Here is a 15,182-nt window from a genome sequence, read left to right on the forward strand (position 1 = left end):
TAAATTTTTGGCTTTTGATGCGGAGGGACAAGCTTCTCCTGTACAGAAGATTGGCGGACAGAGCGTAGCTTTATCAACTTCAATAATCTTTCGCTGTTTCAGCTTCATGATGGCCTCGTGGTTGTTATTGCCAGCATTATTTTAAGCATCAATTAAAATTTCAACGATGCTGGAAACTTAAAACAGATAAGATTCGAGTTTTTGCCTGATTTTGCTTGAATAAAATTTCTGATGGTACAATTTTCAACCCGAAACAGAGTTTATACCACTCAACGGCGACGGGAATTGGAGCGAACTTTGGGAACAAAAATGTTGCAGAAAAATTGCGACCTTGTATCCACCGTGTTTCGTTTTGTTAATTCCGATAAAAAGAGTGGGGGTTTGCCAGGCGGATGTACAATACGATGCGCATAAAATAGGGTTTTGAACACAATGCATTTTCTAATTGGCAACCAGTGTAGCTGCTTCAAGTACGACGAGATTGGTGTTGAAGGTGACAATCGAAAAACTATTTGCTGCAGTCTTGCTAAGAAAAGGTCTGCAGTCTTGTTATTACTACTACTACTACTACTACTACTACTACTACTACTACTACTACTACTACTACTACTACTACTACTACTACTACTACTACTACTACACTACTACTACTGATTGCGCGCTGATTTGCTCTGCCACCCACCTCCGGGCATATATTTTGGTAATTCAATAAGTTTTATTATTGAGTGGTGCAGTCCTTTTTTTCAATCTATAAGTTCATTATCTAAAAAATATTACCATGCAAAACACTGGAATCAACAAACTCGAACTAAATTCTATAACTTTTTTTATGATTTTATTCTGATATAATTGTCGTTTTTGGCTGATCTCAACAGCAACAGTTTTTGAAATTAATACCGCTTCTGCTTAATCATAAAAATTTTTCTGTTTTGAGTTTTAATGATTGGATGTCACAGTCGGTGGAGCTGACTCGACAATTTTGCGATCAACCAAAAATGCCATCGGTATTTGGCATGCGATTTTTTTCTGTTCTGGTATGAGTAAAAATAAACCGAAAGTTGGACCTCATTGACTAGACTTTCTTCATGTTATTCTGTTTTTCGTTTATTGATAGTTCATTTATTTGTTCATGAGAATTTGAACTTTGTAAACACAGTAATTTTAAATAATGAAATCAAATAATTTGAATTAGTTTGATGTTTTAATCAAGCAATTCTATTCTCTCTCTCATGTGCATGTGTACACATGTGATTTTGAACCGTTTCCAATTCTGTCCGACGTGCTGTATGAGTGATTTCGATGATTTATAGTCTGAATAATGCAGTGAATTTAGATTGTTACTAAAAATGGCATTTTAACTTGCTCATGTTTGTGAAAACTGCTCTTCAATATTCAACATTTTTTTCAAATACTCTTCGTATCAAATAGTCTCTTTTAAAAAGTGATATTTGAAAAACTAAAACAGCGTCTGAATTACAAAAAAAATATTACTGTGTAAGAACAATTTGTTTTCTGTCAAACCACAAACTCGAACTGAGAAAACCGGACTATTTAACTTAGTCTAACTTTTAACTCGAATTTAATTTTTCTGTTCAACAATAACCCAGAGTTTTCTTTTCTGATCGTTTGAGACGGTTACTACGTTGAACAACTGACTTCGAAGAATGGCAAATTTTCTTTGGGGGTATGTATTGACTCCACGTTAAATAAGTTAGCTGTTGCAGATTCGGTTCTTTTTCTTTCCATTTGTAATAAGCTGAACTGTTAGAAAATTCTTCGAAAATGAGGTTAAAAGATCACTTTTCTCGTGTTCAATTTCATTGTTCGCAGGTTACCTCTCCTAGCCTATTGTTTGACCTCCACAAAATGCTAATTTGAGAGTCTGTACTCCTTAAGGACATTTCGTTCAACAGAGGAGACCATTTTTCACGTTAAAAAAGATAGCAAAATTGAAACCGCAGTCCTTTTCTTAGCGAAATTCATCTAGAACAAAATTTTTGTGGAAAGTATAAACAATAAATGAAGACTTCTTGTTTAACATAAATTACTGTCGCTGAGTGCAGAAGAAAATTTTTGATTAAAACAGATTTTTGTCTACTCAATTTTGACTTCTTCCAGAGTTGTTTCAATTAGTTGAGTTGCCCTTGAGAGTTTTGTTAAAGCTTTTTTGATTCCCACAAAAAACATTGCTTGTTCTGAACAAGTTTTCAAGCATCTACCAAAAGTTTTGACAGTTTTTGTTTAGCTTTCTTGGAAAAAAGTCTCGGTTATTTTTTATGCATTCTTCTGCAATGAATTCCACTATGACTTATCGAATAATGCCAAACTAAATGTTGTTAGACAAAACGAAGACATTCCAATTTAGTCCAACGAATCCTAACATAAGCTAAAAAACTTTTTAAATGCTTCAAAATTTCGTCGAGCTGTGAATTCTTAAAAAAAAAATACTTTGATCCTTTGAAATACTTTAACACGGTAGTGTTTGAAAACAAAATCGATTTTTATTGAATTGTTTACTGCACGAAAGCAAACGTTTTCGAATTGCAACATTACAGTCACACGTGTCCAATATGGGAGAGAATAATTGTGTTTGAGCAACTCATGAAGTGTCAAACTGACTTTTTCATCGAAAAATGACACATTCTTTTTTATATGACTCTTATTACTTCAAGTTTTTAAATTCCTTTGACTAATCAGGCTCCGTTTTTTGCCTTTGGCGAGGTGGAGGATATACATTGGCTGATCCAGCGAACAGTTGACCTCGATCAAACAAGTCATGCCAACGATTGGCCTTGATTCGAGTTTGCAGGAACTAGTGCAAAATACAGCAAAACACCTCTGAAAAAAAGCAATCATTTTTTAACTGGCAGTACGCTAATAATTTTTGTTGCCATAATTTATGTGCGACGATTCGGATTTGCCGACTCTAATCAGAAGAAAAGAAGTCAGTTCAGAGGAAAAGAATTTTACAAAAAATGATTTTGTTCAAAGTTTTTGTGGGCAGTGTTTTTGTTGAAAAACAGTTTTTAGTGATTTATTTACGGCAAGAAACTGAAATTGTTTGAATTGAAAAAATACAGTCACACGTGTACAAATTGGGAGTGAATAATTGTGTTTGAGCAACTCATGAGGTCTCCAATTGATTTTTTCACTAAAAATTATCAGCGCCATTTTTTAGGGGTTTTTTTTAGCTCAAGTAGTTATATTCTTTTGACTAATCAGTCACGATATTTGCTTTTGGCGATGTGGAGGCTATAAACTGGCTGATCCAGCCAAGAATTGACCTTGATCAAACAAGTCACACAAAATTTTGGTCTTGATTCGAGTTTGCAGGATATAGTGCAAAATACAGCAAAAAAATCGGACAAAAAACAATCTTTTTTTAACTGGCGGTATGGTAATAATCTTTGCTGCCATTAATTAAAATGCGACGATTCGGATTGGTCCGACTCTTGTCAGACAAAAAAGACAGTTTAGAGGAAAACAATAAAGTGTTTTTGTTGAAAGTTTTGTAGAAAATGTTTTTGTTGAAAATCAATATTTATTGATTTTGTTTACCACACGTGAGCAAAGTTTTTTGAATTGCAACATTACAATCACACGTGTTCAAAATGGGAGAGAATGATTGTGTTTGAGCAACTCATGAAGTGTCAAACTGACTCTTTTTTTGAAAAATGACAGCTTCTTTTTTATATGACTCTTATTACTTCAAGTGTTTATATTCATTTGACTAATCAGGCTCCGATTTTTGCCTTTGGCGAGATAAAGAATATACACTGGCTGATCCAGCCAACAATTGATCTTGATCAGGCAAGTCATGCCATAGTTTGGCCTTGATTCGATGTTGCAGGAACTAGTGCAAAATACAACAAAATAATCTGACAAAAAGCAATCAATTTTTAACTGGCGGTAAGATAATAATTTTTGCTGCCATAGTTCGAAATGCAACGATTCGGATTTGTTCGACTCTTGTCAGACAAAAAAGACAGTTTATAGGGAAAAAATTTCACAAAAAGTGTTTTTGTTGAAAGTTTTGTAGAAATAGTTTTTGTTGAAAATCAATTTTTATTGATTTTGATTACCAAACGTCAGCAAAGATTTTTGAATTGCAACAGTACAGTCACACGTATTCAAAATGGGAGAGAATGATTGTGTTTGAGCAACTCATGAAGTGTCAAACTGACTTTTTCATTGAAAAATGACAGCTTCTTTTTTATATGACTCTTATTACTTCAAGTGTTTATATTCTTTTGACTAATCAGTCACGAAATTTGCTTTTGGTGATGTGGAGGCTTTAAACTGGCTGATCCAGCCATAAATTGACCTTGATGAAACAAGTCACGCAAAATTTTGGCCTTGATTCGAGTTTGCAGGAACTAGTGCAAAATACAGCAAAATACCTCTGACAAAAAGCAATCATTTTTTAACTGGCAGTACGCTAATAATTTTTGCTGCCATAATTTAAAGTGTGACGATTCGGATTTGTCCGACTCTTATCAGACAAAAATAAGACAGTTTAGAGGAAAAGAATTTTACAAAAAATGTTTTTGTTCTTAAGTTTTGTAGAAAAAATTTTTTTGTTGAAAATCAATTTTTATTGATTTTGCTTAAAATGCGAACGCAAAGAGTTTTGAATTGCAAATTTACAGTCACAATCATTCGCTCAATCGGGAGTGAAAAACTGTGTCTGAGCAACTCAAGAGGACGTTAATTGACCTTTTCTTTGAAAATTATCGACGTCATTTTAATAGGGTTGTTATTACATCACATAGTTATATTCGTTTACCTAATCAGGCTCCAATAATTCCCTTTACCGAGGTAGAGGATCTAAACCGTCTGATCCAGCCAACAATTGATCTTGATCAAACAAGCCATGCCAAAGTTTGGCCTTGATTCGAGTTTGCAGGAACAAATGCAAATTACAGGGTCATGTTTTGAACCCTAATTTAACCCTAATATTTATGGAGTGGAGTGCAACGGATCTTGCAATCTTAATGTTGGTGAAGATGAACGGTTGGCTTTTTGAAAAAAAACACAATTTATATACGCAATTTTTAGTCTCAGGTCACATTTATCTCTTTTTTTACCTCGAGATATAAAAATTGCAATCGGTATTTTAATCTCAACTCTACTTAATTAAGTCAAGTTGTCAGAAAAAAATTGATCTATAACGCTCCGTGTATAGAAAGTTTAGTTGACACCACTGCATTTTTTGTATTTCTGTTTTGAAAAAAAATTTTATTGGCTCCAGAAAACCATTTAAGTCGGTATTTTTCCAACTGAAAAATGTCCCAAGGCCGAAAACCCTCAAAATTTTATTATCCGAATTTCAGGTTTAAGGAACTTGAGTGAACACCGAGAGGTTAAATTTTGCACTCTTAATTCTGCCAATTCACACTGGGAAGCTATTGTACCAAACATCTTTGGTTTTCATTTTCTGCCAAATTTATACAAATTTTTCATCTTTATTTATTGCGCTATGAAGAGTTTAAATAACATATTCGTGTTGCTGTTCTTCAGAAGTAATTTTTTTACTTTTTCAAAATTCAAATTAATTTTTTCAAGAGATCGTTTTGCTGCAAGTTGGTTTTCGGCTATTTTCATTGTGCAATTGTGCCATAACCGCCAGAAAAAATCCGATCTTCATTTTTTAAGCAACGATTCAAGTTGTTTGAAATAAATTCAAAGTTAGGTATACTGCTAAAGTGCAGTCGGAAATACCCACTTCGTCAAGTTTTTGATAAAATTGGCAAGATTTGTAAAACTTTTTATAAGAAAAAATCGTATAGTTCGTCGTATAATCAGTTTATTAATATACCTAGTTTATTCGTTACTGAAAAGTTACAAGATGCTTGCTCTCTCCTGTTTGCTTTATAATGGCCGCGTAATGGCATGGGCAGCCTCCAATTTTGATAATTTTTGAGCTACATTGAAAAAAAATTGCAACCAGAAACAAAATAACATATATTGGTGCCTCCAATTGTCCTGATTTTAGGCAATTTATTACACGCCAAATCCAAAGATCAATTTCCAAACCAAAAAATTGAAGTACTACTTTTTCGGCCAGTAGTATTAGGGGTCAGTAAACTCTTACAGGGTAGAAAACAAAGTGGAAAACAAATTTTTTTTCAAATTCATCCCCTACCAAAAATTAGAAATCTATCTAGGTTTACCTTTTTTAGCTGGAAAACCAGCTGACCACAGCAACATGTAATAGAAGGGGCAATGAAATCACATTTTTTGTTTATTTTTCCAATGTTTTTAAAAGAATTTTAGTTTTCCAAAAGCATCAATCCTCAATTGACGATTGCAACAAAAATATATAAATATGCGTCTCATCTGCGTCTCATCAAAATGTTTCTGACAAGGAACTCTCAAAAGAAAAATTGACTTTCAATGAATTTCTATAAATTCTATGAGATTTTAAGCGAAATAATACAAAAAGGAAATCTTATCTTCCTGCTGCCTAAGCTTGCCTAAGCATCCCAGCAAATACCTGCTAGGCACTATTAAAAAAAATTTCCCGTTTTTTATTATCTAACACAACCCTTTTGCTGTTTAAAAAACGTTTTGAACCGTTTCCTAGCTGAAAAAAAGAACACGAATTGTAACTTTGAAAAATTTTACTCGAGTTTTCACAGTGGTAATCTTTTTCCACCAGAAATTCTTCTTTCTTCCAGTATGCTTGAATTTGGACATTGCTTAGCTCACTGCTTGAAATTATTGTTTAAAAACGTTTCAATATTAAATTTTAATTTAACGAACTTTAATGAAAATTTTAATGAATATCTTTCTTTTTAATTTCTCTGAAAACTTTTGAAGCATTTTGAAAAACAACATAAACAGATAAATGTAAAAGAGAAAAAGAATGCAGTGTACAAACTTTTCTGGTTTTATCCAGCTACGTTTTTCTATCTCATCTCAATGAAAAATTGTTTTAAATAAAAAAAATAGTTTTTTATGCTTTTTGTTTGATGTCTTGTGCAATGTAAAAAACGGTTGGAGAACATTCTGCACTGTGATGTTCCTTGTTCCGACTTTATGAGTTCAAAAACATTATGCGCATAATACTCCACTAATCTTAAGATGGATATATGGAGAAACAAAATCAATTTCCATCTTAATTTTTTAATGCTGGCTGATAAAATCAGCCAAAAAAATTGTCTCGGCAAAGATGCAACGGAATAGCGCCATACTCTATTCATTCCATTGATTTCCATATTGGCATCGATAGCTAGAAAACATGCAGACATATTGTAGCTTTTATGTTTCCACCAGAAAGTGATTTAGATGCGCCAAAGTGGCAGCGAAAACAGCTGTGGTAGTCGGGGCGACAGCAGTTGGTGGCCCAGTGGGTGGGATAGCAGCCACAGCTCTTATAACAACTGGCGAGGTAGCTAATGATATAGCAGAAGGTGACACCACATCAGCCGTTATTGATGGTGCTATGGGCTTATTGAGTATAGCTACATTTGGAGTTTCTACGGCTGCCGGCTCTGCTGCTAAGGAAGGAGCTAAGAAGGCAGTTGTGAATGGAGCTCGCAATAAAAGTGCTGAATTGATTGCTAAAAAAGCTGCTACCGGAACAGCAGCCAAAGCGATATCGAAAGGAGTTGGTGATCAACTTGGGAAAGATATTGCCACGGGAATTCTCGGAACGGCTTCTCGTGATGCCTTCATGGGAAGTTTGCGAACTTCTTTCAAGGAGGGGGGCAAACAAATCGGGAAGACAGGTCTCGAGCAAACCTTTGTATTTGGTCTCCAACAGGGAGCAACAACTGTTGCGCATGAAGGCATTGATTTTGCAATAAAGAAGATTATTGTGGATGCTGTTAAGAAAAAAACTGCGGAAGAAATGGGCAAATTTGTCTTCGGTGAAGCTGCAAAACAGGGAGCTCAGAAAGCGCTTGCTGAAATTACGGCTCAATATGGAAGTGTGGCTGTTGCTACCGCGTATACAAAACTGCTTCTGGAGTATTCAAAATGCAAAACACCAGAGGAAAAGCAGGCATATCAAATTCTGCTACTTTGGCGTATCATATAATCAGACTTTTAAACATGCATGATTGTCCTATTCAGTAAAATGAAAGTACAAAGAACTGAAGTTCAAATCAGTTAAATCCTTATCTTAACATTTATACTATCTATAATTTGACCAAAAGTCGAAAATCACGTAAACGTTAACAGATTCTTGATATCAATTTTTAATAGTACCCTAGTAGATAATAAATACTACCACTAACAAATTTGACGCTCCCGGAGTGCACGCTCAAAGTAAATCAGTACTGAATCGTGATATTTCAATTCTGCATTTTTACACTTGCCATATTATGGCAAGTGTAAAAGGAGCTCCATTTATTTTCGCTTTTTTGGCCTACTTTTATTAATTCAATCCATTACCGAAACAGTTCCAAGTTTTTTTCACATTTTACTATTATGATGATCATTAACACACTCACATACTTTAGCCCAAGCATTTTTACATATATCTCAAAATTAGAAAACAACGATTTAAAGGTTGATAAATTTTTTTAATCATCAAACCCGGGTGGAGGTTTGGTCAAAAAACAATGTAAGATTAGCGTTGAATAGCTGTGAAAAAAACTTTTCTACCGCAAAGCTCCCACATCTCTTAGCGTTGAATGCGGTGAACTTTTGTAAGATTTGCTGTTTTTGGATTTTTTTTTCACCGCGTTCACCGGATTTTTTTCAAAAAAGAAACTTGCGTACCCAAATCTGAAGCTCTCAACTCCTCTATTCCAACAACTTCTTGTTCCACTGCGCCATCTCTCACTAACTTCAATATTATTTCACGTGAATTTATGATAAGCGTTGAAATTAGCGGTGAATATTTGTAAGACTTTCAAATTTAGCGGTGAAAATTTTTTTCACCGCATTCTACTGGTAGCAGTGAAAATTTTTCTTTCACAGCTAAAACGGTGAAAAAAATTTTCACAAATTAAATTTTTTTTTCACCGCATTTATCGCATTTAGCGCAAAACTTAAGCTTTTTACGCAAATTCACTGCAAATCTTGCATCTTTCAGCAATTTTTTAGCAGTGAAACCTCGACCCGGGAATTTTTTCGACCCCATATTAGAGAGGAAGGGAAAAAAGATCAACATTTTAAGTTTCAATCATTTTTAGTCGACCCATGAAAGCCATCATTAAAATTTCCATCAATCTTGGAATAGTAAAGAGATTTCCATCAATCTTTTTTTTTCATTTTTTTTTCAATTTGAATATCCGAGTTTGAACAATTTGTAAACACTGGCATTTCAATCGCAATATTGTTCAATTTTAGCTTACTTTTTCTGCAAAACTAGCGATCATCAGTAATGTTAGTATCGGAGAAAACTTTCTTGTTTTTTTTAAAATGAGATAATCTTGATGCTGTTATTAGTCTCGTTCTGGTTTTCAAAATCAAGACAAATGGCATCATCTTGGGGAGCTATCTGTTTCAGAAAAGTCTTCACAATGTTGTCGACTTTATAACGTCAATTTAGAAGTCAAAAAAACGAAATCAGTTCTATAATGTTCAAGGAAACACGAAAGTGGAGTAATATTGAAGAAAAAACCTTTTTACAGACTACTCTTAAATTGAAAAGATATTTTGAATCGAAAAGTTTGGATTTTATTTATAAAAATTTATATCGTACAGGAATTTGATATTTTCGCTGTTTTTTTCTACCCTTCTTCAGCAGACACTTTAACCATTGCTGTCTATGTTATATGACGCATAGAAGCTAATTTATCAATCAATGGCCCGCGTACGATTTCATCGGTTTTAACACTTTTTTAAGTTTCATTAGATTTTGTTCTCTATTAATATAATATTATTAAACAGAGAAACCGTTTAGGAAGGCACGAGGGGGCATTTATACTTTTTTCTTGTCGGACAGTCGTTTTGTTTTAATGACCATGACATTAGGATATCGTAAAGATATGGTGATTTATAAAATTCTGCCTGTGTTTCTCACTTTTTGTGGTTGATCACTATTGCTGATTGAAGCGAAGACAATTTTCAAATGGAAAAAATTAAATATTTACAATGTTTCGTGCAACAAAAATTTAGTTTTCATTTATCGGACTATTTGTGTCTGAATAAACTGTTTTAAATATTTAAGTTCTACCTCGATTTGTCGTTTTGTTTTCAATTTCAAAAAATTACAATAATAACAATAATCATAGTGCTTGCCAACTGTATTTTGTTTCGCGCGTGTATGAGTTCTTTCGTTGATCGTGTTTCGAGGTGAGACAGGGATGAGTACTAATTTAGATTCGCGCATCCAGGTGTGGGGATGAGCTGTCGCCTGATTTTTGCATTGTGAGACTTCTTCTGGGCAGTAAGCAATTGGGGTATACTGGATGGGCATGAACCAATTGAATAGTCTGAATGTCATTTCTATGTTGTTTGCACTGTCGAGAGCGATATGCGGCTGTGGTGGACTTTCCTTCTTTGATATAACGTCGCGAAGCAGAAGTGAGTTGCTTATATGGGAACGGTGGGAAAACTGGTTTGACTGGCATTATATATGGTAGAGATCCACAGACAATTGATGTTACTGAAGTCCGCTTTCACCGTTGGTGGGTAATCGTCATTGTGATTTCCTTCCGCCCTTGATCTTGCGGTGCGTTCCATAAGCATGCTGCTTGATTTTTCCGCGGTTGTTTTGTCCGCTGGATTCTTCGAGCGTCGCAGAAATTAGTGTAGGCCCCTACCTGTTCCACCATGGTGCAGAATTATGCGATGTCTGATTTCCACATTTCATCACCGTTGTTGCAAACCTTTAGGTCATTCTAAATTTGAAATCGTATGCCTTCAGAATAGTCGACACTGAATAGCACCTCGTAGGAACTTTAAGTCTCTTTCTTTCCGCGCTTATGCGCTGACATTTTCTTCGCCAGCATCAAATTTAGGGTCTCTACTTTTGGCAGTGCCGGTTCGACCCAGTCGTTTGATTTTCATGATGCGTGATTTGCCCCGTGGACCTCTATCCGGTCGCACTGCTGCTTCATTAATGGCAATGCTTCATAAAGTCTCTAAATATTTGTCACTTATGTATTAATTGCCCCGTTTGCCCTCACGGATTAGTTCTCTTCACTGCACATTCTTTAGGGCCAACTAGCTTATAGCAAACTTTTCGTGAGAAAAGTATTTGAAGGCAGGTTCTGCACCGTTTTTACCGGGCGATGTATCCGGTCCTCGACCGAATTGCGCTAGAAATCGTAAAATCTTCAACCTTATTTGATTGTCAATTCGTATCAATTCCCTATGCTAATTGATTAATTTTATGGCGGCATGATTATTTTTATGTTTTCACTCTTGCAGAAATTACTGCTTGCTTGCCAATTTTTCCTAGCCTGATCAAAATGAAGAGTGCGAGGGAGCTTGTGTGTTAGAATAATATTTTGTAGAGGTTTTGGATATTTTTTCAGTCGCTTGTTTGAAAATTTCAGATGAAGGAAAATTATTAATGTTTCCAATTAATTCTAAATATTCTTGGTCTTTCATTTTAAAATAGGAGCACCAAAATCAATTTGTATTTGGTTTGTTGCAGTTCCTAATTAGAAAACATGTAGTAGAGGGGAATAGTTGAATATTTTTTACCAATTTTAATGCACAGTCCCCAATTCTTTGTTTTTGTTATATGTCTCTGTTCGTATACGACTAACATGCGTGGAGTGCCATATTAGTCAGAACCCAGGTTCCGTGGTGGGTACTGCGGAGTGCATCGATCTACACAATTTTGGTCGCAATGGGAATAGCTTTTTTCGGTTGCCCCATTTGCCCTCAGGGACTGCTCAGTCTGTGGGATTGAACAGTTCATCCGATTGCACAATCTCTCGTGCAATTTTTTTCAACAAACTTTTCGTGAGACGAGTATTTGAAATAAGGTCCTGTACCGATATCAGTGAGTGATCTCTTAAGTCTTCGTCCCAAATGCGCATTGATGTCCATCCATGCATGGATGTCCATGTCGGTCATAACCCCGGTGCCGCGGGGGGATTGTGGATTGCGTCGATGCACGCATTATTGATCGCAATGGGAATAGCTATTTTCTCATGAATGCAGACACGACCTCATTTTATGCGCAAGTTTTTACAGAATCAGTTGGCGTATGAATCAGTCTGCTTGCAACTCTCCTCGTTGCCCGTGAACACACAGTTTTTGGATCTTTTGTCACTGCATCTTTTGTCCTGAGACGAAAGCGACTTTGGTTGTTAATGTTTGCATAGCGCAATTTGACAATTTAATCAAATTTAAAAATCTTGGTCAAAATGATTTGTTTAAAACAGTTTGATGGAAAAGCAGAGCTATTTGAGTTGACTAAAATAATGGAATGTTTTGTTTACTTCTCATGATTCCGTTCTTCATTCCTTTAACGGACGTTCGGTAAGCAATTTTCGCGCCACATTTGGCTTCGGCCTGACTTTTTTCCGTTGCGAGCGTAGCTTGCGGAAAAGTTTATGAGGCACATTGTTTCGTCTCTAACAGTTTTGAGTTGTTTGACGGCGCAAATTGGGTTTATTGATTTTGCTCAGCAGAAAGCGTTGTGTACTGCTGTTCATTAAACCAAATTTTGCTAATACGAATTGCCTATCTTAATTAGTGACTTTATCTCTAGTTATATAATCAACTAACCCCATTGAAGTACCGGGAAGGTGCTCTATCTCAAAGTTAAGAGAAGTTGTGGTATAATAGTACCTTCATCTTAAAAAGTTTTAGTTTTGAGTTGCTAAATTAAGTTAATTCATTATCATTTATCTAGTTCATTTCGCTCTTTAAAATTTGTTCAATTTGTAAAGTTAGATTTTGAAGATCAAATCTTAAGATTTCACGTCGTTAAAATTTGTTTACAATTTGTTGCATGATTGAATGTCTGTTCATAAATCTTGTAAAGATTTGCCGCTTTAAGTTGTCTGATGATATGAATAAGTTATTGTTCAACCATCTTAATTTTTTTAATTTCATTCATCTGCAATTCATAATTCAAATCAGTTGACTAAATTCTTTTCTCGAAATCGTTCCGCCAAAGTCTAATCTATAAGATTTGAAAGTAAACTGTATTTCGCTAAGCGAAACACTAGTACAAAATAGAAGTGCGCTTTCGCTCCGCCAAATCGGGATTTAATTCGCAACTAGAATAATTAAATTCCACTCGACAAAATTTAGCATTGATTCGCTCCGCGAATTCACAGCTACACACTCGCTTGTAGTTCAATCTAATTGGCATCGCCGATCAATCAATCCTACAGTTTCTCATTTTGTACACGACATGGCGCAGTCAGCTCGCGAATCCCGAAAAACACCCCTATCGATAGAGCCATTTTGGGAACGACCGACTTCAGACCCACCAATCAGATGGGAGAAATGGAGAATACAAGTGAAATTAGCGATTCTCGCTCGGGAAAACATCACAATTGATACATTGTTGCAACCTAAACCAACAGAAGTTCGTTTGCCGGCAGAACCGAAATATGAGGCATCAATCGAAGATGCGACAGAGGAAACAGAAAGAGATAGACGAATTCGAAACAATCAATTGAAATTGCAGTGGGAGCTCAAATGTCAGAAAATAATTGAGGCAGGAATACTTTGTGGTGAACGACCATGGAACTTGTGTGACCAAAAATGCGTCTCTCTGTTATACTTAAGTATAGGCACGGAAGGACGACGTCTGCTAACACAAAAATTCCCACATGACAATATCTATGATTTGTCAACCCTCAAACTTTGGGAGATGATGGAGATCGCCCTCATTCGCCCAAGAAACATTACATTCGATAGATATGTCTTCTTTTCCAGAAAACAAAGGAAGGGCGAATCAGTTGAGCAATTCTACAGTGTTTTAAAGGAGCTAGCAGAAAACTGCGATTTTGAAAACCGCGAGGAGGCCATAATAAGGGATATCTTCATTACAAACATGTTAGACGACGACATCCAACGAGAGCTACTTCGAGATACGGTAGAACCAGAACGAGCTCTCAGTATTGCAGTGAACATGGAAATGGGCAACCAAAATCAACAACGGATTTCATCCAACAATGGTGGAAATGGCAACGCAGTAAACGCGATACAACAGAATAGTCGATTTCGTGGCGCGGGTGTGCGTGGTAATCAATCGACAAGGATAACAACAAATCGCACCTCCATTGGACAATGTCGCGGCTGTGGCCAAAGTTGGACACCAACACATCGTCAGGTTTGCCCCGCCATGGGTAAGAAATGTAATTATTGTGGTTTGCAAAATCATTTCGCAAAAGTATGTCGTCGACGAATTAATAATTCGAGAACAAATCAACAAAATAATCGTATTAACACAGTAGAAAATGTAGAAACTTCAAATCAAAATTCAAGTCAAGAAAACCAAAATGTTAACTACATAAACTATAATGAGGAAACCCACTCAGACTACGATTCCTCTGACGATAACTATGTCGCTACTATCGAAAACGTTGATTCACCGAATATAACTTTGCAAAATTTATCAATCATTATTGGTAACACAAATTGTGACTTACTACTTGATTCCGGTAGTGGATGTACCATAATAAACATGTCATTAGCAAAAGAAATAATGTTCAACTGTATCCAATCCCAATGGTCAGAGAAAAAGCCACAAGAATTGAAGTCTTTTTCGAATGATATAGTTCAACCACTTGGAACATTGAAAACTCCTGTAAAATGCAACGACTGGTATATCTCGAAAGCAAGAATTACAGTAGTACCTGACGGATTTAGACCAATATTAGGAAGAGACCTTTTTGACCAATTAGGCATTACAATCACTCAAAAACCTTGCCCAAAAATCGAAGTTAACAACGTGGATCAAACGTGTGTAATAAAAAAATCATTAGCAAAAGAGTTTCCTGAACTAATATCACGAATTGGCAAATCAAAAAATCATACAGTAAACTCCAAATTTCACAGAAACTATCGAGTTGTACATCAAAAAGGAAGAAAAGTACCAATACACCTCCAACCAAAAGTAAAAATTGAGTTAGAAAAACTGCTTAATGAAGGACACATAGAAAAATTAAACAATTGTTCGGATCAATTCTTCATATCCCCAATAGTCATCACTGTGAAAAAGGATCAGTCAATAAAAATAGCACTGGATTCAAAAATTCTCAACAAAGCGATTCATAAAAACAAGTACCAAATGCCGAACATTGACT

The 15,182-nt window shown here is 35.5% G+C and overlaps 1 protein-coding gene across 1 annotated transcript; it reads left to right on the forward strand.

Annotated features, from left to right (window-relative positions):
• Positions 1-1,427: 1,427 nt before the first annotated feature.
• LOC142354279 (uncharacterized) lies at positions 1,428-8,169 on the forward strand. Its single transcript, XM_075406545.1, has 2 exons — positions 1,428-1,684; positions 7,291-8,169. The coding sequence occupies exons 1-2, from the start codon at positions 1,665-1,667 to the stop codon at positions 8,042-8,044; spliced, it is 774 nt and encodes a 257-aa protein (XP_075262660.1). The 5' UTR covers positions 1,428-1,664; the 3' UTR covers positions 8,045-8,169.
• The last annotated feature ends 7,013 nt before the right edge of the window (positions 8,170-15,182 follow it).

The sequence above is a fragment of the Convolutriloba macropyga genome, chromosome 15 (genome assembly GCF_964194025.1).
Source record: "Convolutriloba macropyga chromosome 15, txConMacr16.3, whole genome shotgun sequence".
Taxonomy (NCBI): Eukaryota; Metazoa; Xenacoelomorpha; order Acoela; family Convolutidae; genus Convolutriloba; species Convolutriloba macropyga.